The sequence below is a fragment of the Vigna angularis genome, chromosome 3 (assembly GCF_016808095.1).
Source record: "Vigna angularis cultivar LongXiaoDou No.4 chromosome 3, ASM1680809v1, whole genome shotgun sequence".
Taxonomy (NCBI): Eukaryota; Viridiplantae; Streptophyta; class Magnoliopsida; order Fabales; family Fabaceae; genus Vigna; species Vigna angularis.
In genome coordinates, this window is record NC_068972.1 from 10,170,235 (window position 1) to 10,194,433 (window position 24,199).

The 24,199-nt window shown below is 35.2% G+C and overlaps 3 protein-coding genes and 1 long non-coding RNA gene across 4 annotated transcripts; 2 read left to right on the plus strand and 2 right to left on the minus strand.

Annotated features, from left to right (window-relative positions):
- Positions 1 to 494: 494 nt before the first annotated feature.
- On the plus strand, positions 495 to 2,705 carry LOC128195714 (uncharacterized). The gene is made up of 3 exons (XR_008247509.1): positions 495 to 618; positions 767 to 838; positions 2,569 to 2,705. It is a non-coding gene; the product is annotated as an uncharacterized LOC128195714 (long non-coding RNA).
- Positions 2,706 to 3,513: 808 nt separating this feature from the next.
- LOC108325926 (conserved oligomeric Golgi complex subunit 1) lies at positions 3,514 to 12,457 on the minus strand. The gene is made up of 7 exons (XM_017559072.2): positions 11,639 to 12,457; positions 9,987 to 11,474; positions 9,081 to 9,275; positions 6,049 to 6,329; positions 5,403 to 5,582; positions 4,988 to 5,162; positions 3,514 to 4,287 (listed from the first exon to the last, which is right to left on the minus strand). Exons 1-7 carry the CDS (start codon positions 12,323 to 12,325, stop codon positions 4,114 to 4,116), a joined length of 3,180 nt encoding a protein of 1,059 aa, XP_017414561.1. The 5' UTR covers positions 12,326 to 12,457; the 3' UTR covers positions 3,514 to 4,113.
- Positions 12,458 to 16,092: 3,635 nt separating this feature from the next.
- Positions 16,093 to 18,971, plus strand: LOC108326586 (uncharacterized). The gene is made up of 3 exons (XM_017560170.2): positions 16,093 to 16,486; positions 16,907 to 17,032; positions 18,302 to 18,971. Exons 1-3 carry the CDS (start codon positions 16,403 to 16,405, stop codon positions 18,665 to 18,667), a joined length of 576 nt encoding a protein of 191 aa, XP_017415659.1. The 5' UTR covers positions 16,093 to 16,402; the 3' UTR covers positions 18,668 to 18,971.
- A 1,789-nt stretch (positions 18,972 to 20,760) lies between these two features.
- Positions 20,761 to 23,942, minus strand: LOC108325239 (glucomannan 4-beta-mannosyltransferase 9). Its single transcript, XM_017558276.2, has 9 exons — positions 23,622 to 23,942; positions 23,387 to 23,485; positions 22,694 to 22,946; positions 22,387 to 22,497; positions 22,164 to 22,300; positions 21,870 to 21,983; positions 21,561 to 21,760; positions 21,281 to 21,475; positions 20,761 to 20,923 (listed from the first exon to the last, which is right to left on the minus strand). The coding sequence occupies exons 1-9, from the start codon at positions 23,940 to 23,942 to the stop codon at positions 20,761 to 20,763; spliced, it is 1,593 nt and encodes a 530-aa protein (XP_017413765.1).
- Between the last annotated feature and the right edge of the window lie 257 nt (positions 23,943 to 24,199).

Consider the following 24,199-nt stretch of genomic DNA (forward strand, 5'->3'; position numbering starts at 1 on the left):
GGTATTAATGCTTTTATAATTTTGTAACTTATCCACTTCATATAAAAAGTCATGGTCTTCACGATTCTTGTGAAAGGTGTAATATTTGTTTCATCTATATTTTGGACTCTGTTTTTTCTTCCTTTTTGGCAATTATTCACCAAAAAATTCTTTTTCACAGGCACTTTCATTCTAATTCTAATTTATTTTATGGATGTTCTTATCTCTGTTACTATCATCCTCCTCCATACCTCGTCATCTACCAATAAAAACAACAAATACAAAATATTGTAAAAATTTAAATGTTAGGGAAAAAGTGGAGACAGAGAATCCCATCGAGAATATAAGATAGTGCAAGAACCTGAAAAATAATGAGAAAGTTAATGGGGTAATTAAGTCGGTCAAACTATAAACTTTGCATTTTAAAAGTCTCTTTTTCATACATCCTGGTTCATTAACCCAACTTCATTCTCTCTCTAAAAGCTCAGCTCTTCTTTTCTCTGCCTTCTCTCTCTACAACCTCTCCTTCTCTCTTCAATCTCTTTTCACTGAGCCAGTAGATTTCTATTTAGGTGGTGCTCAAACGTCCGCGACGTAAAAGGCTTCAAAACCATTCGATCAGTTTTGGGTTCTAAGCTGGTAAGTCCCTCCATGCAACCTCCTCTTTACTGTTCTTGAATGGAGACGTATATTCTTGTTGGTTGCATGTGCCTTTTTTTTTCCTTCTTCCATTTCTACTCAGTCCTAGCTCTAAGAGCTGTTTCCATCACCATTTCGGTGGTTGTAGGGCATTGTTCGGGTCCTTGTCGTGAGAGGTACCGTTAGGGCATTTTAGTGAGCTGTGCGGTATTATTCTAAGGTAAGGGGAGCTAGAATACTTTCTTATAAGTTGTTATATGTTAGGTGTATGGACTGATTTATGCATCATTGTGCTATTTGAGTTACGTTTTTAAGTTTTAAGTGTATGGAATGATATGTGCTGACATGTTCATCTCTGAATCTGTGAATTAATGCTTGTGAGCTGATTTAAACATGTTGTGTGACTGCAACTGAGGATGTGAGATGAGAAAAATCTGAGGTAGCAGCTGTATGTTGAAAGTTAAGAGGATTTGTAGTGTTTTGGGTCACTTGAGAGGAAGTGAGGTAGTGATTTTGGGAAGTAGGAGTTCTGTGCACATTTAGGATGTTGGGACATCTTAGGCAAGTCAATTGTGACTTGTTAGGTTCTAAAATTGGTTTAGAACAGGCTAAAAATGGTAGAATTAGAATTGAGCCCCTAAGTTGAGGAAACTAGTGTTTTAAGAAGGAATTTGGGTCTTAATCACTTAATAATCACTGTAGGAATGAGTAAAATCAATTAGATAAGTTTAATTAGGTTTATATCAACCATTAGAGGCTTTAGAAGTAGGCCAAGAGGCCTAGAAATGGTAAGGGCTGATGTGAGTGTGTGATTCTGCAGAATTTGCGTTCTGCAGATGATGCAGAGTCGTTATGCGAGCTGTCTCGCATAGCGAGACCCTGTAGAGAGTGCTCATTGTCTGAGTCATTCGTTGTGTGAGTTGGTGAGCTGTGCGAATGACCAGAGGGTGTTGTTCTCTGCTTGTGGATTCGCCTGGCGAATCTTTTCGCTATGCGACTGGTGGTGGTCTGGAACCATTGCCCATTTAATTCGAAAGGTGAGTGGAGCGCAAAGCGAGAGTTTTAGGGGGTGTACTCTCTATCTAAGTTCTCGCATGACGACCTGGGTTCGCTATGCGAGAAGAACTGAGGCTTGTAGCTTCAGCGAGTTAATTCGCATAGCGAATTAAATGAGTGCGTTATGCGAGGGACATGAGGTACAACACCTTAGCGAGTTAATTCGCCTTGCGAGTGAGGGTGCGCTGTGTGAGACCATCGTATCTCGCCTTGCGAATAGGGTGCGCTGTGCGAATCCTTTGAGTCCAGTCTTCTCTTTTACTCTTGCCGTGGGCGAACCAAGTATGGGGAATGATTGAAATGCATAGCATGATGCTAGTAATGTTATTGAACTGATAGTATGTGATGGTATGAAACATGTTTGGTGGTTGAATATAACAAGTATGGTTGATGGACGTAATTCCATGATCTTTAAGGAGAAGATTCATGGTGGTGCCCTTAGTGTTTAGAATGATTTGCATGGTAGCTCAGTCTTGGGGGTTATCCTGGAACTACAATGGTCGATCATTCTCAAGTAGAGAGGATTGAACCATGTCGTGAGTAGTAGCAGGAGGTCTTAATCTTGAGTGCTTCCAGTATGGCCTAAGGTGAGTGATAACGGACTAAGCTCGTGAGTGTGGTAGGGTGAAACGCATTGACAATGGCTTTGCAAAGCAGTAGAGGCCACCACGAGTGCACGACCCGCCATAGCTCGACAATCATTCTAAGTCCGGACGAGTCAAGTTTAAGTGCAACAAGTCATGTTTGTGTAGTGTAGTGTATCTGTCTTTACTTGCATGTTGCATGTGACTGCTATAACATGATTTTATATCTAGCTCACCCTTGCTTTTGTGTTTGTGTTTTGCTTGGGTATGCTTTTTCTTTTGCAATAATCATCCACTTGGATGTGAGCAGAGATGGATGAGGTGCCTCTGGAGCAGACTTTGGAGGAAGACAATGCTGCAGCCTAGTCTCCTTAGGATTCTCGTAGTTATTTCTTGTATTTTGAATTACTCTTTAGTACTTAAAGTTTTAAATTATGACTCAATTTGGGATGATTGTAAGCTTAACAACTTTATTTACAGTCTACTTTAACTGTTATCTTTTATTAAAAATGTGGACTTACTATGTTATATGCTTCTATGTAATCTGGGATGTTACAGATAGCACAAGTTTAAAGAAAAACTATTTAAATTAAATTATCTACTGCAACTGTAAATATAGTTGATTTTTTCTTTTACAGTTCCATTGAATTTGTTAAATAAACAGATACAATGAAACAGTAAAAAAGTTAGGAACATACCAACAATAAATAGAAATAAATAGAAACAGGAAACAAAATTTCATTGGATGTTTCGAATAAATAGAAACAGAACTACATGAAACTAGTAGATTAAACCTATCAAACTCTTATGAAAGATTTAAAAAAGGAAGAAAAACTTTATATTGTAAAACTACTTGTCATGTAGCTATTTTTTATATAATACAAACACAAATTTGTGTGACGTACAAGCTAAAAGATAGTTATATTATGAAAAGTGTCTAACAATGTATCATAACATTCCAGAAATAGTTCTGAAAATTAGTTTTGGACAATATCTTCTTTGTAGGAATAAGAAAAAGGCACCAGCAAAAAGTGGACGGCAATTAGATTCCAAATTTAAAATTGAAAAATTCCATTCCAGTTAAAAAAGGAAGTGCCAGATTCTCAAAAAATATAAAAAGAATTGATCACGTTCGCATGTGGTATGTCTCTACTAAATTGCTATTTTATTTTGTTTTACTCAACAACTATAAAAGTTCAATTATATTGGTTGATGCTGAGCTGTATTTCGAGTTAGATACACTTACCATAATGAATAATACAAAATAAATAAAGTACTGCTTGTTTATAGAATTCAATTCATTGAATATGCGTCTTGAAATACAGTGTTACATTGTAATCAGAACATTAAAATAAATCTAACAAGATAATTTGATTGAATTTATGCAACTATAGACATACACCAAAAATGTAGAACCACGCAATACAGTAGCCATGAATTACAGGAGCTCTCAACTCTGACAATATCAAGAATTTCAGTTTCCTTGGGCTATATGACACGCGAACTTGAATCTGCCATCTACTCTAATTTTGCTTGCCAAGTTTCGCCATGCTTAAAATTTGGGTATCTATATTCACAACCGTTTCCAAGACAAAATGATAAAATGAAGTTAACCGCGGCAATCAACATTAAGAATCTTCATCCCATAGTTTATTGATCCATTTGCTCCACAGATGTTTAGGATGTTTGGAGATGAAGCTTCCAAAAATGATTCTAGAGTTGCTCTAAAAGAGTGGTGTCACGAATGAAGGTGGAGGGCTGGGACGGTTTCATGATTATATCATATATCACACTTTATGGAAACGAGACCTTGAAAGGAGCAAGTAGGGTGCATTACAATCATTGGCTTGGGGCATCATGAGTCTGATCTGGGTGCAGTAAAAGATGAAAGAAGACCGGCTGCATGAGCAGGTAAAATATCTCCAAACGAGGACATGGCAGCTGCAGATCTATCCTTAAAAATGCCAACTTGTCCATCAGTTAGTATGGATCCCAGTTTAAAAGTACTCTCGCCGAACCTGCTTCCAACCTAGAAAAATAAAAAAAACTGGTATCAAGTACCTACACAACTAAGCAATCAAATAACGTATTCTAGATCACAATTAAGACATAAGAATGGAGGTTATCGTATATAAATACAGATTTAATATGATAATGTTACCACCGAGATGTTACCACAAAAGTTTGCATATATGCAGCTAATATTGTAAACAACGCAATAGGAATGTACTTGGTTAAGCAATACCATATTATATGCTCAAACATAGCAAGAAAATATTTTGCTACAATTATAAAGAATTTGCACCACAAATAAAAGAAGCAATCATAACTGAGCGGATAACCTTTTCCCGGCTAAAGTAATACATAGTAGTACTAGTAGTGGATAAAGTTTAATCCGGTCTAAGAATTTGAAATGACTCGGTATTAATTATGTCAAATACTGCGGGAGAGCTGACCAAATATCATGACGTTTAGCTTATGTATTGTAATTTCGTTTAACAGTTCTCTACAGTGAATAAAAATAACTTGTTTTAAAAATACATTTGTGTGGCTGCATAAATGGATGGAGTTCACTGCAGCAGCAGTGTCATAGATGTGTATGGATATGATGTGCAGATGAATGGAGTTATGGAGTATCAACATCTCATAATATCTTAATTAAAGAATAACTGTACAAAATTAAACTGCAATAAGGCAAGAAATAGTACCGATATTTGAAAAGGGCTTACCTGCATAAAAGACTTCAGTAATGGTGCTGCCACCCCCAGACTTGAACTGTCATCCAAATTTATCTTCTGAGAAAGTTCTCCATTTGTAATTGAATTCCATGAGCTCCTTGAAGAGATTTCATTTGACGAAGGAGTAAATGTCTTCTTTGTCCCTCTAGAGGACAATGCTGGTGCACTGAATTTACCAAGAAGTTTGTAAATACGATATGACATTTAGAGCATTAATGACTTGCTTCGTAGTGTACATCAGTAGGTTTGTTCGCAAAAAACTACTCACAAAAGTAGTTAGTGAATAAACCATTACATTTTAAGCAAATTTAAATTAAATAAATAAAATAATGGTATTGGAGACCAGTTCGTAACTATGCATTATGAAATGACAGACAAAGCAGAAATGAAACAAGATCAGACTAACCTGATGGGGAGGTATTTAAACCGGGGAACTGTAGAACACCTCAGAATATTAGATTCTGAATTAGTAGGCAATTTCTGAACAGTATCTGTGTACATGCGGTTAAGTTGCACAAAGAAACCAAAGAGGACAGCATGTCGTAGGTATGATTGTCTCTCATTCTCCCAGAGATATGGTTCATACCTTTATGATAAAGAAAGAAGATTTGAGATGACATTGCAGAAATTAATATAAGTTCTTCAAATCATTAAACAACCAATTTAACCCTGTGCAAGAAATGCAAGTACAAATTTTCTCTAACCATGGGTTTACAGCAAAGAAAAGAAAGAAAAAATGTTTCAAATTTCAGATTGAAAAAATGGACCATGCTTGTGCAATGGATGTACTCTCGATTCCACGCTGTTGCTTGAAATGAATTACGGCCTCATTGAAATCCCAGATTTCTTTTAGAAATCTATTTCACTCGCACCCCTTGGAAATTTTTCTGCTCTATTATTCTATTTTCTAATTATAAACTTACCAAACTTTGCAACTTCCTTGCATATGTAATCGTTATATAAGGCATCTGTTCATGGATTGCACATCTCATGTCCCTTCAACATACCAAAACAAAGAAAGGAAAACTTTATCAGAAGAATAAGATACTTACGTAAGCCAGTCTATGGGATCCAGCTTCTGAGAAAGACGAGTTAACAATTGATCTGAACGTTCTTTAATGGCAGAGGTTGCAGAACTTTGTTCTTGTTTCCTTCTGACAGGCATCTTTGCTTTTGGTTGACTAGATGGTACCCCAACCGCATTTAAATCACCCCCGGAGAGAATATCAGTAGCAAATTTGACATCTAACAAAACCTGTAAAACTCCTTTTTCTGAAACTTGGTGAACACCACTCTCTTCGGTGGAGAGGAATTCCTCAAAGATTCCAATTACCTGTATAATAAGATATAAACATTGTAGATGTACATGCCGTCAAGAAAATAGCAGAACAGTCACTGGAACAATAACGCATGATAACTTGATAACCTAGAAAATTACAAGCAAATGTTAAACAATTGAATATAAAAAACTATTAAAATGGAACTGGAATTCAGTCTAAATCTGTGGAGTAAGGATCTCAAAATAAATAGGGTTCCTTTTACACTTTAATTAAGCTGGATTACAGAAAGAGTGCGTCAACAATGACACTTTGCACAATAAATTGATAACTCACTGCCTAGAAAATTAAATGCAAAAATTAAACAGTTGAGTAGAAAAAAATTATTAAAATGGAACTGGAATTCAGTCTCAATCTGTTGCTTAGGGGATCTCAAAATAAAATAGGGTTCCTTTAGCACTTTCATATGAGCAATATTTGCTATGTACCTGTGTTCACGGTAAAATATAAACAACAAAGCACTATAAGCAGTTGTAAAACTTAACTCGAGTGATCACTAGAATTGGAAACTGGTAATATGGCCAGTCTGGGTACCTCTATGGATAGGTTATGCACTCAACTTGATACGGACGGTATGACTTGGCTGGCTTAGACTGGAGCTCACATCTAACTGGTTGAGTCGTATACCTTTATAAAATGATTTTAGAAAGAAATAGGCGGAACTTGCTCAGTTTGCAGAAAGGGAGCTTGCTGAAGCTTGAAGAAGGTTGTTGCAGTACACATATAGAAGTAGAGAAAAGGAGACAGAACGAAACTATGTAAAGAAGGGATCGATGGTTCCTTAATTCATTTGCCCAGAAAAATAATCCAATGAATTCGAGAAATACATTGGAGCCCGGTGCTCCTTCACCCCCAAAAATGAGATGGTTGAGCTTTGTGAAAGGAAGAAAATATTGAATTCAAGAAATGAATGAGAACTTTCAAAAACGGAGGAAAATTGGTTAGACCTGTAGTAAGCTTATCGGGCAGGGTTAAGATGTTGATGGAATCAGTTTTACAATATAAATGGGAAAAACCCTGGCATTTTAAATCAAACACTCACAACCTTGGGCTAGTAAAGCATACTTTAACCACTATGCTACAAGTCATTTTAAATATAATATTAAAAATTTAATATTTTAATATTTACGTACAATACTAGTTCCTGCAGTTATCATTGACACACTATTTCTATCACTAATCCAGTACCCTGACTAAATAGATGATCAGTCTTATTTAGATAATGTTGAAAGGATTAGTGACAAAACAGGTTATGGATGATGGTACCGTAACTAAATCAATAATCGGTCTCATTTAGTTAATGCTGAAAGAATTAGTGACAAAACAGGTTATGGATGACGGTAGTGCTACGGTACCATGTCAAGAAGAGAGAAACCGAGAAGGAATATAAAGAATTTTGTGTTGTGCACACACATTAGTCTTCTTACTAATAATGAAGAAGTGATACAACAATAATTAGTTTTTGGCTACATGCTGCAGAAGAAATTAATGATTTAATGGTAAGTTTACATTTTTCATTGTTTTCATCAAAAATGCGTTTTCAAAAGGATTAACCCATGCATTGCGAAGGCCAAACTATTTTTTTTTCTTTACGGATGCTACATTGCAAAAAGCATGTAATGCTAGCTGTCAATATTATGCCAATGTAAAAAATAAGAGCATAATTGAAAGCCCACGTGCACTCTCTCATTTAGTATACGGAGGAAAATTTAACCTTCTAGATTTCAGAAACTTCTATAGCCCTTTTGAATACCAAGACACACCAGCTCATTCACTCAAGATATACTCATAGGAACTTCTCAATTTTTTGTCAGGACACATTTTCAAATTTGGTTTACAACAAGAATAAGAACCCATGTGAAAAAGACACACTAGTGTTTAGTTATACGTAGCTCCCTCGTAAAAACATATAATGCCAGCAGACAACATTATGTTAATACGAAAAAAAGGTGGGTCTACTTGCATGCCCGTGTTTCTATTCACTCTCATTTAAATCCACTCTCGTCAATTCTATGCAGATAAAATTTTGGCCTTCTAGATTTCAGGAATTTTCGTATCCCATTTAGCACCAAAACTAGTAAAAAGTGCCCCAGTTCAACTATACTCATAGACCAATAGACATACCAAGATAAATGACGAGATCAAAAGTATTTAGCACGTCAAATTGTGCTTTAAAGGACCTGATTGAAACGGAATCTCCCTTTTTTGAGTTCTCGTTTGGCACTAACCAATAATCATTCAGGTTCTCAATAACTTGATTGCAATTACTTTTTACAAGGGTGTGGGGGTGGGGTTTGCAGATAACATGCTTATTTTTTCCATTACTATAAGATTCTAGTGACATGAGAACAACTCCAGTATAACTCTATAAATAATTTTTTTTTATAATGACTTAGTTCAGCAGCATGAATCCGAGAATAAGAACTGCTCCAAATCTCTGACACAGAAAGTGGAACGCAGCCACAGTTAATACAACTAATTTAAACTTCAGTTTATGCTTAACATGGTATTGAAATACTGCAGAGAGATTCCTTCATGCATTCTTAGTTCACTTCTTATTGTCTAATGTCTTCTGTTCTATATTATTTTGAGGATACATTATCCATACCATCATTATTCTTTTATTTTAAATGAAATTTCATTTTCTATAAATAACAAAGAGGAAAGACAGGAAACAAATTAGTGAGAAAGTCACGATGGTAAAAATTATGATCAAGCAGACTAAAAAGATCCACAGGAAAACCTACCTTTTCCAGTAGCCTTGATGCAAGTTTATGCAAAATCTTCTTGTCAAGTACATGACCTCCAACTCTATGAACTTCATCACAAGCTCTAAAGAGAAATGAGATGATGTGCAGAGAAGGCATAGATGGAAGAGAAATTTTCATCTCCGACTGGTTCTCATCAGATTGATCTTGCTTGATAATGATATCCTCCCATCCCTGTCCAAATAAGCAAAAATAAAAAACTCGAAGATGAAAAGCTATAACTTGGCCAACATATCGCCAACACAAAGTCCCACTACGAAATAACAACATTAGAACAAGACGATGTGAGTTTGATGACACCCATTACCCTTTCAAGAAGGCAAACAGACGTTAATCTGATTTTATATTTAAGGGCCACAACTTTTTATTAGGTATATCACCAATACCCACAAGATTCGTTAATACAACAGTTGCAGAGTAAAAGTTCATAATGCTGTGTTTTGTTAGACAATTTATCATGTCAGACTATAATCACTTGATAAGCTATGCTACAAATGCTCAGAAAAGAATCAAGGTTTTGTCCAATATCAATTTGATAAGTGGTTTTCCCTGCTGGTGATATACATACAAATGGAATGAGGAGCTTAAACTTGCTGACTTCCTGTATTCTCTGTTTTCATTTTACTCTATATCCGTAAAGAATTTCTTATCCTCATTGTCATGTTTTTCTTCTCCATTTCTTCACACCTAACAAACTTTTTAAAAACAGGGGTCTACAAAAGGAATAAATAACTATTATAGTTTGACATAAGGGTTCATAAAAAACTAAACGTTCACAAATGAAATATTGACAAATCATAATCTTACGAAAAAGAAAAACAAGATTAAGCCATCACGTACAAACAAAATGAAAAACACATCAAGGGAGAAATGACTATCACTTACCCTCCAGGGTGTACTCAAAGATAAAGCATCATCCTGATTAAGATCCCGAGATACAGTGGCACAAAGTTCATCCGAGAGCCATAATATCCACAAATTGTAAGCTCTAATGCTAAGGTCTCCTATAGTCTTATTCAATTCTTCCAATTCAGGGCTTGCACCTTCTCTCACCCCAAGCAAAGCAGCTATGGAAAATGAATTTTGTCTTTTAGAGCCAAGACTTGCTTGTTTCCCTGGACTATCACAGATAGTAGAATCAGATCCAAATCGAGATTGTTTCACCAGAGACGGTAATTTTGCAACTGCAGATGCACTTCCACCAGCCCAATATCTGGGAGAACCAAGTATCAGGGGTATATGTTTAGAATGATTTTGGAATGAAAACAATATTCGTCCAATGAAAAGAGACTTTTCAACAGTAACAGCGCTTGGCGATTCACTATTTTCTGCTGGGGCATATAAACTATCAAGCTCTTTTTTCAGTGTCATCAATACTGAAGATACACATTCATAACATTTACTTTGCAGGTATGGTGCCAGATCCTTCAGTCTTTGAGATGCCTTTGGAGATTCTATGAAACTTAAAAGATCCTCAAGGATGCTCTGACAAGAAACATCAACTGCATCCCTGATTCGACTGACTTCAGGACCAAAGTAAGCATTAAGACAAGAGTGAAATTCACTCTCTTCAGGATGAACTTTAAACCCAGAAGCAACTCCAGTTTTTCTGGCATTCGATTCTAGAAACCAAACACCACCAGCCGTAGAAGGTCTGCTCAAGTACACCTGAACATCATCCAGCTTGGTAAACAACTCACCTACAGCAGAAATTGAGTTTACCACGTCAACAGCACCTGTTAGTTCCCTAAATCTCACGTCAATAATTGCTTTCATCCTGCCAAGAAAAGCAGACTCAAATATCTCATCCCAAAGATCTGAATCATCTTCCAAAACAAGTTCCCGAATCCTACTCCAAGGCAACTCAATCTCCGAGCCAAAAACACTCTTCAGCCATTCTAGACTCCCCTGAAGAACTTGCTTGCTTTCCATCGTCTGCCTTATTGATTTCTCAGCAGAAGCCAAATCCTGGCCACTTCCAATGGCATCAATCAAATTTCTTCCACTTATCTTGCTCACGCACTCTCTCAACCAAGCAAAACAGGTATCAGCAATGTAACGCTTATCAAGCATCACCATGATCGATTCCAGTCTATCTCTGAATGACTTCCAGAGCCTAACTTCCTCGTCAGGATTGGGAATCCCACCAAACAACTGAGATGCCGGAGGAGATCCCAGTATGACTTTGTAAAAAAGGGGCATATCATTCAAAACCTGCAAAAACAACTCACCCACCTGACCCACAGTAACCTGAATTATACCCAACACATCGCACAATACCGAAACCACCAAGGAGGAAGCATCATTAGGACCAGCATTCCCCAAAACTTGCAATATCCACGACTTTCTCGATTCCAAAAACAATCCTAATACCTGTTTTACAAAAAAAAAATCAGTTTAAATCGAATCCAGCAACCGTCCAAATCTTAAACTAATTAAGTCCATACAAATCTTTTTTTTAGTCGACTAATCACTCCACAGTTCACACCCACAAATCTAGGCACAAACCCAGAATTCAATGCGAAGAAACTAAATACCTGCTTAGGCTCGAGCTCGTCGATGACGGCGACGGCGGCAAGCGCGTCGGAGTAAGCAGCAATGGCGAGGCCGCGATCGAGCAACCGATCGCGGCTGCGCTGGGAGATCTGCGCCCTGAAGCTCTCAACGATCTGCCACTGGTGCTGGAGCATGGCGAAATTGGAGAGAAACTTCTTCTTCTGGTCATCAGAATCGACGAACAAGTGATGGTGCACGTTTTTGGCACGCACATAGCGCGACGCGGCCTCCAGAAACATCCCTTCGTCGAGGCAGCCCCAGATGTTCTCGGGCGTGTCCGCGAGGTACTTAACGCGGCACGCGGCGCCGTAGGTCCAGGCTCGGGACTGGGAATGGAGCTTGGCTTGGGACTGGGATTGGGAGAGGGAGAGGGAGCGGATGCGACCGTGCACGGTGGTGATGTTGCTGGAGATGCCGTTGCAGGAGGCCTTCATGCGGACGATGGAGTCGGCGGAGTCGATCAGGTCGCGGTACCTATTGCCGACCAGTTGCCTGAGCTCCTCCTTCTTGTCCTCGATCTGCCTCCGCGTCGCCGCCTCAGTCTTCCGGATCTCAGCAATAGGCTTGGTGCGGAACAGGGACTCGGCGTCGCGGCTGCCGAGGTTGGAGATGCGGTGGTCGTCGCCATGGGGCGACGGCGCTGCCGCGGAGGGGGTCGAGACTCGCATTGCGGTGATGGGTTTGGGGGTTTAGTGGATTGGCATTGATCTCTCCGGCGGACGGAGGAGCAAGGAGAGTTGAAAATTTGGAAAACGGGAAAAAATAGAAATTCAGGGCGAGTTTCGTAAAGGATAATTTTGCGTGAGACAAAGGTGAACGACGTCGTTTATCATTGAAGAGGAACAGTAAGTAATAGTGTTTTTGCTTGAATTGATTTTCTTAATACTAAACTTTAAATTTAGAACTTACTAAAACAAATTACAGGTTCATTTTCAAGCTTATAGTTCATGATACACTTATTGAATTCATTTTTATTCATGCTCGTTTCAAGATCATTATAAATATTAATTTTTTTATACGTATTTAATATAGCTGTACTACTGTCGATATTAAAAATGATAAAATAAATTTAACTAAATTAATTATCACAAAATGTATGCTTAATAATTATTAAATTAATTTTAAAGGGATGATATCTATATTTAGATGATTTTTGTTTCTAAAATCACCGATAAAAGTTAATGTGATTTTTTTATCTAATACCAAGTTCATTTATCTAAAATCATTTTAACTCAAAATCAACTTTAGATTCAAGTTTAATTCATTATGAAAAATTACTTAATTTTACATAATTGGTGTTTTAAATTCGAGGAATGCAATTTTTTTTATTATGTGATCGGAAACAGGAAATATTTTTAAGAACTTATAAATTTAAGTAACTTTGGAATATACTTCTTGTAAAACTAAACAATATAGAAATCAGACACTATTTAGGAGACAATCAATTTTCAGAGAAAAAAAAAATGATGAGAAAGATAAAAATAAAAGACAGAGATGAAGGAAGATTGCCAAATTTTCTTTTTTTATAAAATTAAAACGATACCATTTTAATTAAGATAGATGTTTTCATTAATTATAGAATTTTTAAATTTCTTCATAAATATTTCATACAAAAAACATATTTCACTACTAAAAAATATCAGTCTTTTAAATTTTTCATCCAAATAAAAGTATTAAGATAATTATTACAAAAATCAACAACTTATTACGTACTATTTTGATTATAGTTAGTTTTAAATCAATTTATATGGTCAATTTATATTTTTTCTCTCTCTCTCTCTTCTATGTCAGTAAATAAACAGACAACAATGATAAATACGTAGATACAAGCTTGGAATATACTTTGTGCGGATTTATATGAATAGTTTTTCTTAAAATGTCTTTTACATTAACAATTTATATGGATAATTCGTAGGTAATTTTACAATTAAAAAATATTATGAATAATAATTTCATAACTTAATTTCAAACACTTACAAATATTTGTAAAAAAATTACTCATACTTACCATTATTAGTGGCGTTCTGTTTTTAACTGAAGTGGTGTCTTTTTTAGAATCTTCCGAGAGAAAATAAAAACAAAGAACCTCTCTAGGACATATGCTCGGAAAAAAACTTCATTCAAAATATTTTTGGATGAAAAAATAAATATTTTTAATAAAGCAACTTATATATTAAAAACTCACAGAATTTTTATTATGTAAAAATAATTATGCTTGAAACATGGATCGTAGACATGTTATTTAACTACATTATTGAAAGATAAATGAAATTGTTTTTTTAGTATGCTCTATTAAAATTTTCATCTATTTTCTTACAATGTTTAGATATCAAATTTGTAAAAATTAAATATTAGTTTTGTCTATGTTTTTATTCATTTTGTTCAATTCAGTTTTAATATTTATTTATCTTTTAATTTAGTATTTTTTATCAATTTTGTTTAATTTAATTTTTTTAATAATTTCGTTTAAATAATAAATAAATAATGAATAATATATCACATATTTATTTACTGCTTTTAATTTTTTTTAATTTAATAAAATAATTAAAAAATATATTTACATGTTAATCTAATCTTGTATTAAATGATAATGAAAATATCTTAATAAACTAACGTATTTTATATTCAATTTAATTTTTAATAAAACAACTTTATTTTTAATCAAAATTAATTTTTAAATAAATATTATATTGATATTTTTATTAAAATTAATTTTTTTATTAAATAATTTTAATTTAGAATTAAAAATAATTTAAAATTAAAATGAAAAATTTTAAAGTAGAGACTAAGTTTAAAATTTTAAAAGATTAAAACTCACGTAAAATATTAAAATCACATCAATTTTTAAATAAAAATGTCATACAATATTATATTAATCAATTATCAAATAAAATTATCAAATTTAAATACATATATATTTTAAAAAATAACTATTTTTAGATTTTATTTTCTTTGTTTTTTTATCACAAGAATAATTACAATGTTTTTTTTAGTATGTATTGACATCTCGGTGTCAGAACTATTTATTTTATTTTATTTAAGTTTGAATTTTTTTTCAGAATATGGATGTCATGACGATGATGATAAACCAAATGGCTGAAGAACATGTTATAATTGAAGAAGGGCAAAGGAAAAAGACGAAGAGGAAAACGAAGTTTTGATTCCTCGTCCTGCATGTTCCTGGGTGTATTTTAGGTGATTTCTTTTAACTTCTTAAATCTGAAATTACATTGACTGACTGTGTGAACTGACCGTGCGTAGAAATTAAATCACAACTGCTACTATGGTTATTATCATTATTATTTTGTGTGTGTTTTGATTAATTGTTTACTAAGTCTTAAAATCAACTGTTGCAGTAAGGAATTTATCAAAGAGTGCATTGCTTCCCCTCCTAGGTCACCAGGCCTTAAAGCTGTGAGTACCTTTTTTACTTTTTGAATTGCTAGGTTTGATGCTGTTCGTCATTTGTAGCTGAACTGAATATGGCGTTAATTTTAGTATATTTTTTTTTCTTTTGGTAGGCGACAAAGGCTGCCTCAAATGCATGGAAGTCAATGTTGAAGAGAAGGAAAAGTATGCTAGGCATGCACTTGAAGTGTGGGATGGCTACTTGAGTTCGGGTGCTTCTGCCCCTGAACCCAAGCCAAGGAAACAGGTAATTCTAAGCACATGGGTTGGTTTGTTAATTCATGTCAATAGTTGATGAATCTTGTTAAAGATTAAATACTGCAGACTAAACTGGTAACAAGATGCTATCCAGGTCGCTTATTCAATGTGTTACAGCGCCTCACACCTGAACAGAAGGAGTCAGTAAAGAGCATGGGCTTTACTGACTCCTTGGACTTAGATGTCGAACTCTTCGACGCAGTTTGTGTCTTTGGTTATTTGAGAGGTTTGACGCTACTAATTGCAGCTTAGGGATCAGCAGTGTGCATGGCCAGTAACTCCAGAAGATGTGGAGACAGTATTGGGATTATCAGCCAGTGGCAAAGAAGTGGTGAACTCTGATACAGAAGACTTGATTTCAGATTTGCAGAGCAGTTACAATGCGATGAATCATGGAATTTCAGTGCGATGAATCATGGAATTTCAGTGCGACTTTTAGAGGACAGGTTGGCAACTGCCGAGGCTGGAGATGACTTTAAGAGGTTGTTTGTTCTCTATGTGCTGGGAACTCTTCTGTCCCCAACAGCTAAGCTGGATGTTAGCCCATCATTCCTCCACATTTTGACAAATATGGATCTTGTACATCAGTATAACCGGAGTAAATTTGTGTTTGATAGGCTGGTTGGAGAAGTATCGCTCTTCCATAAAGGCAAGCAAAGAGCTGTTGGTGGTTGTCTGTTATTTTTGCAAATAAAAATTTATTTGCTGCATCAATTTCTATTTAACTTATTAATTATTCATATTTTTTTAACTTTTTTCTTTTCAGCTTTTCTACTATGAGAGCATATCTATTGAAGGGTCTTCCGCTCCAGTTTCAACAATAGTTTCATATCTGTTTTCTTGGGGAGAGGAGGAGATTTCTGAGAGAGAAAAACGAGAAAAGGAACTTGGTGGCTATGGTTCTGGGGAGGTAGATAATGGCATTCAAGTTATTTACTATACTGCTACATTTGTATTGGGGAAAATGTGGTATTTATTTTCCTATTTTTAGGTCAAAATAGTTTATTTAGTTGTAGAAATCCGAAAACCCCTAAAGGAGATCAAGGACTTGTACCAGGCTTCTGCCAACCATTTGTTTCATGAGAAGCACTAATGGTGAAAAAAAATTCAATGTTAAACAGTGTGTTGAAAGCGTTTTTCAATTGAATGCAAGTCATTCCAAGGTATGATATTTCTAATTTGATTGCATTTTCTCTGAAAATGATCTTTCATCTTCCAATTTTATAGTGGTGGATTTATTTCAGTAAACACCCTTTGGCATCTTCTTTAAGAGTTGCTTTCTATTATTTTGCAAAATATTTTCATATGCTTCAACGCTGCATTTAAATAATACACATTTTGTTGCTATGAGAGGAAATTGTGAAAGAGCTCACTCCCCACACAACAAGTTATATTTTGTGGAACAATTGGAGCCATACATGATATCATGTCCTATAACCAATCAAAACTGTATTAGGAGAATGTATCATTTAGATTGTTAAAAGTAATTCAACTGGTGGGAGTGCTTTATGTGAAATAATACACATTTTGATATTTTCTTTTAATCTAGTGGATTTAGGTGTGTACTGAGTTGTGCTTTGCAGCTAGCAAGCAAGAAGAAGCACCACCATATGGAGTTCCCAGAGTGTAGAGATCATTCAGATGGGCCACCAATCATCACAGAAAGCACCGGGATTGGGCATGGTCCTCTTAGAGCAGTATCAAAAGAGGTGATGATGCCATTAGCATTCATTACTAGCTTCTTAACATGTCCACAAAATAATGTCAAAAGGCACTGTTTAATGCCGATATCTTTTGTAGTCATGAACCCAAGTTTTTTTTTTTCTGTTTTTTTTTTTTGTGAAGAAAGGCCAATGCATAGTTGAGTGAACTTCTGACCTAACAGTGAAGAAACAAGCTAGTAAGACAACTTAAAAGTTTGAAAAAAAGAATGAGTGACCATGAGATATGTTTTCTTTTATATGGGATAGCTGTAGATTTTGGTGAAACATTTTTAAGAAGATGGTGCATTAGATGAAAGAACTTATTAACATGACCGCTACTTCGACACAATATCAAGCCCAATGGTCTTTAGTCTCTTTGGTGATGTTGGGTTATAAACTAGTTATTTTGGTGTTTTGTGTGTCCCACAAGTTGCTGTCTAGTTAATTACTGGATCATTGGCAGGCGGTCATCAGCATTTGACTGATGCAACTAATTTACCTATTTTGGTCTGCACTTTCAGCATGCTTTATTTCTTGAAACTTTTAAAATAAAGGATACTATCCTGGAACCAAGGAAGAAGTGTAACAACGAATAAATGGATTTTTTTTTATCTTTTCATTGGAAGCTGCTTATACAAAAACTTGTCTTATATTTCCTTTCTGGACTTCCTTCAAGGGCACTGTTGTAACTTAAATTCATGATAATAGCATGTTCATGCTTTTATACTGGGTTCACATAAATATATTAGAGTGACAGTGTCTTGATATGACTTTAAAGAAAAACGGTTTTCCCTTGCCATTAATTAAGTTTGAGATATTCGTTTTGTTCTGTATTTTTCGATGGTGGTTTTTAGGTTAAGTTTTTCCTCAGGTTTATGTTTAAGAAATTTATTTCTTTTAGTAGCGTGTAGCTGCATATTTTGTTTCTGTTGCTGATTATTAACTGGTCAATTTTAAAGCAGCACTCGTGTTACTAATCTGATTCCAGGGAGAAGTAATCAGTGAGAATGCATTGGGGTTTGAATTTTATAGTAAAATTATCCGTTCATAACTGTAATAGCTACTTTAGTTTATTCATAAATGAATGCTGTAGTTTTCAACCAGCTATCTATGGAAGCTATATTTATATACTCTTCCAAGACGAGTGTTTGTGTTGGTGCATATGCATTCCGGTGTGCAGGCATCCAGGCATGGGTTCGGTTAAATGTGTGCACATGATATTTTTTATTTTGAAATCTGCAGATTGAGCTATGAAAAACTATTTTTTTTCTACAGGAAGTTATCCTTGATTTTCCCAAGAGAAGAACTATGTTGAGTGGAGATGTGGACTTTATAGTTGAATCAATCAAAGCCCCTTGTCGAAACAGAGAATATGGTTGCAATGAAACTGTGGATTGCATGACCAGTAATAACCATGAAGTGACTTGCATGTATTCTCCATGTCCCTGTCCACTTCAGGAATGTAACTATGTTGGGTCATTTGAACAGTTGGCATTGCATTTCAGCAGTAACCACTGGGATTCTGGAAGACGATTCAAATATAATTATCCATTGGCTATCTCTTTACAAATGGATGAACAATTTCTTATTCTCCAGGCAGAAGAAGATGGGGTTCTCTTTCTCCTCAACAAGGGCACATAAACTAATGGGAATAGAGTGATGATAACCTGTATTGGTCCAACCTCATCAAAAGAGAGGTTTGTTTGTGAGATTGTTTCATGTAGGAAAAAAGTTCTCTCAGATTGAAGTCTGTTGCTGAGAATTTTCTTCCCCCCGCTAGATTTTATTCTGATTCCTTTCAGTTTTCTTGTTTCTTCGGGGGAGCTCAATATACATATTTGTATGGAATTCTATCAGGCACACTGTAGATAGCTCTTGATTTAAGACCTAGATTGTAGATAATTTTTTTAATGATAATGATGTCAATGTTATGTTTTTTTCTCAATATTTGTGGCTTCTATTGTACAGAAAAAAGGCATACCTACTAATTCCCTTTTTGTCTCATTGTGAATCTCCTTTTACACTAGTTAAAAGTTCTAGATTATCGTATTTTTAATAAATTGTAAAACCTACATATTAATTTGGTTATATTATAATTTGTATATCTTGCTCCTACTGATCTAATAATAAATGGTAACACCTTGTAGCCAAATAACAATTTAATTCTTTTACATAAAAATCTTCCGTTGATTTCCTTCTAATAGTGTAAGTTTTTGCAGGATTTGGTCGACAAAATTTATTCTAATTGATAATTCTAAATGGACAAATTGTATACAGAGAAGCATATAATTAATAAACGCAATTGTTAAACGGTATATGATTTGAACCAAAAGTCAAATATGGTACTGAATTCAGATATGAAACCTGCTTTTCTAATTAGGCATTCCAATTATAACAAAAAAGTTATCGTAACCTTATAAATACAAACATGAATTTTATTTCATTTTTTATATTCTTATTGAAACTGTTACCATGGGATTTCTCAGGATTAAGAATTCTCACTCCTTTTTGTCATGCAATAGTTTGTATTTTGTAGAATCAGAATTTAATCTGGCCGAGGTGGTATATGGATTAAGATACTCCATAATGTTTTGAGCAATGAAAATCTTCATTTGATGCTGTCTTTAGGTACATTTGTCCCATCTGAAGAACAATAACATGCATATAGCTTAAAATAGAACCATGTCGCTACGTGATATGATGAATTTCACTGAAAGTCTAATCTAAAAAGTGTGCAGACATCATCAAGTATCAAATGATGGTCCCTCTGAACAACACGGTGCCCTTCATCACAAGTCTTAAAAAGTTGTAATTTGCAGCCTTTGAGATGCTGGAATATCTGTACTTCCATTTTATTTCCAGTTTATGTTTTATGGTAATTTTGTTTCTGAATAACATCAACTTTTAAGCAAATTCTAATTTTGTTTTTTTAATCAATCAAGATTCATATTTGAGGGGGTTTTCTTTTTTCATTTTTTAAAATGTTGGAGATCACAAATTTACTAGAGATAGACAAATTTACACTTTCAAATCTTATTTTACAAGTTAATTTTCTATAATTATGTTAGACTTAAAGTTTATTTATCAATATAATTTCAGAATATTTAAAAACCTATTTTATTGTTAGTTAAACCTATGTGCATCAACTGTCGAGCCGTCATCTAGCCACTCAAATATATAGTTTCAGACTCAAAATGTTATACCACAACATATGAGAAAATGCTTTTGGAGATTCATAACAAAATTACAGTAAGTGGATACAAAATTCACTTTACAAGTTAATTTTGTATGATTGAATTAGGTTTGAATTTCATTTTGTTAAGATAAAGTTATTCATAAATTATGGAATTTAGATTAAAATAAGGCCATCTTTGAAAGAGAAGATCAAGATTGTCACGCAGCTTAATTAGGTTAGAGAAGGGAAGGTGGGAAGCAGAAACTGTGAACTTGCTTCTGTATTCCTGATTTCCAATTTATATAATTTATTGATAATTCTTTCCAAGGGATTTCAAATACTACACAAACTTTTGTTGTTTTGTTTATCTATGTTCTTTGTCTGTGTCCATATAAAAACAATACAAAACATGACAAATAATGGTTGTAAAGTAATGTATGGTACTAAAACAAATTGAATTGTAGCTATGAGCAGAAGAAACTGCATTCTGTTCCTCGAAGTGAATGGGATGACAGCAAAATGACAGCCACGTGGAATAATTCTGAGAAAAGAAGTTCCTTTATGAATTAGGAACAAAGGTGCCGACATAGCCAATCCCTACAACAAAGAAGGCAATCGATTGCAGGAAAAGATATATGAAGTAGTGGTTCCTCCCATAGGTAAGATCATAGCATCCACAGAAAAAGAGGTATGCCCCCACTAGAAGTTCCAAGAAATGAAGCCTGTTAATCATAAAAAAACAAGTAGTGAAGGTGAATAGTGAATGCTAATTATGAAATTACATACTAAGTTGCTTGTAAAATTCTTGCCTTCAAGCAAATACAGACACCAAATTCCCAACCTGAGAAAATAAGCTAAACTCGTGTCCATGTTGTTCAATTCAATCCATGGGACAAAACATGTAAAACTATGTTAAGAACAACTTTAAGTCTAACTCAATCTTATAAAATTAATTTGTAAGATGATGTTTGTATCTAGTTATATATTATTTCTGATTGATGCAGGACTTCTAACAAATCATAAGCTTATGTCAGGTATGAGATTAATAAAAGTAGAGTATTCTCCTTATGTTGGTGTACCTTTCACTAATCTTGATACGAGGCTTTCTTGCTGCTTTGCCACCTGATTTTGTCTTAAGGGCATCTCCCAATTTCTCAGTAACTACCCATTCATTTACTCTCCCTGCCTCTAGCAAACCTGTGAGTGTTGCCTTGGTCCTGTGCATTGACATAACATTTTCAAAGAGTATCCAGAATACGAGTAAGTGGATTGACCTGCACAAGATGTAGATGACAAGTTACTCACAAATCAACTCCAGAAAACCTTGCCTTCAAAAAGTTGCTAACTTATAATGCTTACCTTGGAGTTCCTACTGCATTGAGAAGTGTGATGATAGAAGGTATATACACAGCACCCCACTTAGGAACTTCCACTTCTGGAACTAGAACAGTTGCTGGCATAACCACACAGTAGAATACAAATGTGACCACATGAGCTACGATTTTCCGGACAAAGAAGAAACTATAAATCACATAAAACTTCTTCCAGGTGGAGACTTTCTGCATGGCATGGTAAAAAAGGAATTACAAGAGAAGATGGATAGTAATATCATTTGACCTCTTCAAACAAACTATATATGGAAATTGAGTTTTACAAGGAAACAGATACCTTGTTTCTCATGATTTCCATTGCCATTTTCTTGAAAAGATTAGCCGGGCCACATGACCACCGGTGCTGCTGATAACGAAAGGCTTTGAAGGTACTTGGCAGTTCACTTTTCACCTAAATTTGTTTAGATAAATTGTTATAGAAAACAAATAATTCAGTATAGGAGAGAAGACTGACTCAACAGAAAGTAGATGTGTTACTGAAATTACTTTCTGTACAATCTTCTTATCTAAAATACTAACTCAACAAACTCTTTATTACATACAAGACATGCAATTAAAAGATTCATCGTACCTTGAGATCGCTAAGATACACAAATTTCCCTCCTTTGAGGCCAGCTCGCACAGCCAGATCCATATCCTCCACTGTTGTGCGGGCCTTCCATCCACCAGCTTCATTTAATGCTGAAATTCTCCACACACCAGCAGTGCCTGCAACATATCATCTACATTATTCACATGACTGCTTCTACTACCCAATGAAAATATTTGTACTGTTTATTAGGGAAATGATTTACCATTGAAACCGAAGAAGGCATAGGTTGAGGAACCAACTTCCTGCTCCACAAGGAAATGATAGTCCAATGACATCTCTTGCATTCTTGTCATTAAGCATTCATCAGCATTAACTGCCACACTCAAGGTATATTAAAAATGAAGCACAACTAGATAAACCAGATGCAACTTAAGGTATTTTTAACCGAACAGCTATACTTTGACACCAGATGCCAGATCCTTTGCTGGAGAACACCGTTTTGATTTTTGAAGTTTTAAAGTAAGCATGCAGAAAGGAGTTTCATGAGGGTTTAATGAGAAAAAACTTACCAAATTTCCATCGAGCTTGGACAAGTGCAACTTCTGGGTTGTGAGCCAGAAATGGTATTGTGCGCCGAAGGAAGTTAGGCTCAGGTTGGAAATCAGCATCAAAGATGGCCACATAATCACACAAGTTCACATAGCTATGCTTCATGCCTTCTTTAAGAGCTCCAGCTTTGTATCCATTTCTGTTCTGTCTGATCTCATACTTTATGTTTATGCCTTTGCTGGCCCATCTCTGGCATTCCAGTTCCACCATTTTCTGAGCGTTTTTGGTTAAAAGAAACAGAAAGGTCATGTGAGCACAAACTAAAAGTCAAGGGTCTAAATGAATGAGTTAGTTTTTACACGGATCTTGATAATGTTTTATTTTTCACAAATTGATGATGGCCATTTTTCTTTACCATCTAAATATTAAGAATCAGAAGCATGACTTGCACAATCGTGTTTCAAGAATCCTTGGATTTTCTGACAGAAAGTAATGTTGTTTTGTGAAGGAAATTTTTCCATGCAAGTTAACCTTGCACATTACTAATGAGTAAACCTGCTTTCTAGTAGTCCTTAGAGAGTAGAAAGTATCCGAAAATAGGCTTTTGATGACTAAGGAAAAAAAGATCTAGAAATATTTAACATGGTTTAGCTAATGAAAGATAAAGGAGCAAATTTTCAGTTAACTTTATTCTAGGGATGGATAATGTCAACCTTAATGATTGGGTCAGTGGAATCATCAAGAACTTGAATTATAATCCTATCAGAAGGCCATGATATCCCACATGCAGCTCCAATCGATAACTGATACACCTGCAAGCAATGAAACAGTACCCACAAAAAACTTGAGTAAAAGAAAAATTATTTTCCAAGAAACAATGCATGTGAGAGCAATATCTCCTTTCTAGAAGAAAGTAGTCTGTTAAATGTGATAACTTTTCAGTAGTACCTCTTTCTCATTGTACATAGGAATTTGTACCAAGACCATTGGGTATGCAGAGTTTCCAATCTCAAGGTCATCTCTGAGAGGCTCCCATTTATACTTCTTATCTGGTTTGTACCTAAACAACTTCACAAAGATTATGACTATACCCATATAAACTCTCTCCACAAACAGCATAATTGACATGGCTAGGCACAAAGCCACAAGCAATTTCAGCGCTGGAACCACAAGGGGTGTCCTGGTTTGCTGCCAAATCAGACCCATTTGGCTTGCACTGCCATCGTAATGCATGTTTTCAAACGTAGCTGCTGATGAAAGCCGATCCATCTGGTGGCTTTCTGTGGTTTCCTTTGGAGAGACAAATTGCAGTGATGGAATGGTGTGACTATATAGAACAATGTGATATCACTGACTCACTATTTGTGATTGGTCTTGGTGGCTCGATGGCTTTGCGAAAAGAACACGAATTGTTTGTAGTTTTTTTTTTCACTTTTGGCCACTCACTCAGTGATTGTTGCTTAGGAGTTACGTTAAGGCAACAAGGAAGAGCAAGAGAGTAGAGTCAGAAGGCACTATTATAGCAC

Coding starts and splice junctions, on each gene's coding strand:
- LOC108325926 (XM_017559072.2), bottom strand. CDS start 12,325: ATGCGAGTCTCGACCCCCTCCGCGGCAGCGCCGTCGCCCCATGGCGAC. Junction 9,276..9,986: donor CTTTGAGTACACCCTGGAGG/GTAAGTGATAGT, acceptor TTATTTGGACAG/GGATGGGAGGATATCATTAT. Junction 5,583..6,048: donor GATCCCATAGACTGGCTTAC/GTAAGTATCTTA, acceptor TTTATCATAAAG/GTATGAACCATATCTCTGGG.
- LOC108326586 (XM_017560170.2), top strand. CDS start 16,403: ATGAGAAGCACTAATGGTGAAAAAAAATTCAATGTTAAACAGTGTGTT. Junction 16,487..16,906: donor TGAATGCAAGTCATTCCAAG/GTATGATATTTC, acceptor TGTGCTTTGCAG/CTAGCAAGCAAGAAGAAGCA. Junction 17,033..18,301: donor TTAGAGCAGTATCAAAAGAG/GTGATGATGCCA, acceptor TTTTTTCTACAG/GAAGTTATCCTTGATTTTCC.
- LOC108325239 (XM_017558276.2), bottom strand. CDS start 23,942: ATGGATCGGCTTTCATCAGCAGCTACGTTTGAAAACATGCATTACGAT. Junction 23,486..23,621: donor CTATGTACAATGAGAAAGAG/GTACTACTGAAA, acceptor CATTGCTTGCAG/GTGTATCAGTTATCGATTGG. Junction 21,476..21,560: donor AATGCAGTAGGAACTCCAAG/GTAAGCATTATA, acceptor CATCTTGTGCAG/GTCAATCCACTTACTCGTAT.